The sequence below is a fragment of the Nicotiana tabacum genome, chromosome 16, assembly GCF_000715075.1.
Source record: "Nicotiana tabacum cultivar K326 chromosome 16, ASM71507v2, whole genome shotgun sequence".
Lineage (NCBI taxonomy): Eukaryota > Viridiplantae > Streptophyta > Magnoliopsida > Solanales > Solanaceae > Nicotiana > Nicotiana tabacum.
Window position 1 is genome coordinate 37,485,992 of NC_134095.1, and position 3,227 is coordinate 37,489,218.

The 3,227-nt window shown below is 37.7% G+C and overlaps 1 protein-coding gene across 1 annotated transcript; it reads right to left on the minus strand.

Moving 5' to 3' along the window:
- Positions 1–525: 525 nt before the first annotated feature.
- Positions 526–2,651, minus strand: LOC107774394 (14-3-3-like protein C). Its single transcript, NM_001325179.1, has 4 exons — positions 2,105–2,651; positions 1,288–1,410; positions 1,011–1,127; positions 526–860 (listed from the first exon to the last, which is right to left on the minus strand). The coding sequence occupies exons 1-4, from the start codon at positions 2,588–2,590 to the stop codon at positions 804–806; spliced, it is 783 nt and encodes a 260-aa protein (NP_001312108.1). The 5' UTR covers positions 2,591–2,651; the 3' UTR covers positions 526–803.
- Between the last annotated feature and the right edge of the window lie 576 nt (positions 2,652–3,227).

A 3,227-nucleotide genomic window follows, 5' to 3' on the forward strand; every position in this document is an offset into this window, starting at 1 on the left:
GTCCGCATACTTGATATGCGACCGCATTCCCGACCGCATAACCGCACTTTTCTGGAAAACATTATTTCTTGATTTTTTTGTGCATAGGCCAGTCCAAAAGGGTCTGAACCGTGGCACGTTCCTAACTTAGCACCAAGAGATTCGGGTTTTTGAGTAGAAATCTTCACGGGGCCTTACATTACCCATTCAACCAAAAAGCATAAAGGCACGTATAATGGACCAAAAAGCATGAACGCAAAGGTGAATGGCTCAAGTTGATGCTATTGCTCTTGCCATAAATTAGACGAATGACCAGAGAACCATTAAATTTGCAACTACCTATCAAACGGCACATGGAAAAAAGAATAAGCAAGAAGCTCTTGCCCTACCTCCTTTCTTTACTTTACCATTGATTTACGATGAGACTAGGGAAACTGTAATTATACATTCAGTTCCCTTATGTAATAATCTGACTTAGCGCTTTACTTTCAGTAAGATTGCCTTTCATTAGCAAAACAAAAAAAGAATGAATGAGAGACAGACATAGAAAGCTTGATTACCATTGTTGGGTTTCACTTCAGATGTATTTGATATATCCAGTGCACAATAACAAGTCAAACGCTTTAGAAGAAAACTAACCACCAGAAAACCACATTAAATTAAAGATGGAACTTCTGAAACATCAATATTAAAGTTGTTCATTTCCAATAAGAAGACAACCCCCTAGTTGAAAACCATAATAGTAAGGAAATAACGATAATCAGCTTCTTCCAATAAAAACAACCAGGAAGAAGTGAAAAGCAAATTAGAGAGTTTCAATTCCTTCAATTTTTGGATTCATCAGGTTTGGGATCTTCCTTGATTTCATCAGCCCCATCATCCTGCATCAAAGTAGAATCATGAATGTCATTGATACTGAATCAAACAAACTTTGTGAAGTGAAAGCCATGAATCCTACTAATATAGCTGTTGTTGTATAGACTAGGAAACAATCATGATACTGGAAGCATTTGTAAGAGTTAGATTATTACCTGCATATCAGATGTCCAGAGAGTGAGATTGTCACGAAGAAGTTGCATGATCAAAGTGCTATCCTTGTAAGACTCCTCGCCCAATGTATCCAACTCAGCAATTGCTTCATCAAAGGCCTGTCCATGTAAAGTACATGATATCAGAAGGAAGATACTTCTTTAACAGCTGAGATGCAAAAAGAAGATATATCTGACTTCTGAGCAAACAAAAGGCCTTGACAAATATGAAAATGTTCTGAAAATAAGAATATCTGAGCTATACGAGATAAAAACGTACCTGTTTAGCAAGATTGCAAGCGCGGTCAGGAGAGTTCAAGATCTCATAGTAAAACACAGAGAAGTTAAGAGCCAGTCCAAGTCGGATGGGATGTGTTGGGGCAAGTTCAGTAGTAGCAATGTCCTACAAGCATTATAGAAAATGAGGAAAACTGAACATAACCAAAAAAGGGTGGAAGAAATCCAAAGATATTTACAGCTAGACAGATCGCAACACAACTTCCTATATCCACTTTATCTTTCAAGATTACATTTATGCACTTGCCCAAGATGTTCAAATAGAAATAGGTCAATTTTGTTGGAAAATCCAGGTTCTATCAATATTCAGTTTCCTAATTGTGAATGTTTTCTCAAATGAAATCAGAGGGATTAATCAATAATAATCACGTAGCAACTTACTTCCAACTCTTGAATATAAGAATGACCTTTCTATTATATTGAACCAAATATAGCTACCACAAACAGAAACAAAATCAGCAACATGGACAGAAATTCCATAACCATTTATTATGAACCAAAATCAATTAACATGTATCCTACAGTTCTGAATCAGAAAATGTCAATTACTCACTAGAGAGGAGCATTTCAGCACTAATTAACTCCAAATCTGTGAAAATATTGAAAACTTAACAAAAAAATTCAATCTTGCAAAATAAATAGAGCAACTATTATGCAAAAAGTCATATATAGAAGATATGCTGAGACCTATACAAATTAGGACTTTCAAATCGAAACAAACAAACAGATCCGTAAAATCATAATCAAATCATTCGACATATTTAAGAAAATCTTAAGGAGGCAAATGAAAAAAAACAAACCTGAGCAGCTTTGTAGGCAGTGAGAGTGCTCTCAGCAGCCTCCTTACGTTCAGCACCGGTCTTGAACTCAGCCAAATAGCGGTGGTAATCTCCTTTCATTTTCAGGTAAAACACCTTAGAATCACCAGATGCTGCAGAAGGGATAAGCTTTGCATCGAGCAATTTCAGAATGCCATCACAGATCTTAGAGAGCTCATTCTCAATCTTAGATCTGTACTCGCGGATAGAGTTCACGTGTTCCTCGTTCCCTCTGGACTCTTCCTTTTGCTCAATCGATGAGATAATACGCCACGATGCCCTACGCGCTCCGATCACGTTCTTATACGCCACGGAGAGGAGGTTTCGTTCTTCCACGGTGAGTTCTTCTGAGCCCAGGGAGTTGGAGACCTTCTCCATGAATTCAACCATTTCTTCGTACCTCTCAGCTTGCTCTGCAAGCTTTGCCATATACACGTTCTCCTCACGCGCCGTCGGTGCCACCGCCATGTTTAGATTTGTTTCTCTGTATTTTCTTTGGAGATCTGAATGAGGGAGTTTTTCGATTTTCTGAATGGGGATTTAATAATTGAGAGAAAGGAGAGCTTTTTTGTGGGGAAGTTTTGGACTTTTGAATTGAGAGGAGGGGAGAAAATTTAGGATTTTTAATTTTCCTTTTTTTTCAATTTGGAGGAGTTAATCTGAGCCGTTGATTAGGGGACTTTCGCAAAGTGATTGACAGTTGGGATTTGAGCTGGATTTTGAAGTGGGGCTGACTAGGCTTCGGCTGTTGTTTTTGGGGAGAAATTCAAAAATAGCCAGATTTACAACTGGTCATTCAAAAATAGCCCAGTTTCAAAAGTAATCGAAATTTAGCCATTTTTTATGTAAAGATAAATTTGAGCGAAAACATTGTTCAAAACCCAGAAAATACGCCAGTATATTATACTGGAGTTCTAGCATAAGTATGCTTGAACTCCAGCATATTATACTAGAGTTCCAGGATAAGTATGCTGGAACTCCAGCATAATATAATGGAGTTCCAACATAACTTACACTAGAACTCCAACATAATATACTAGAATTCCAGCAAGTATAATTGTCCAGTATAATATACTGGAGTTTGTAGCACCGGTGCTCCAGTCTC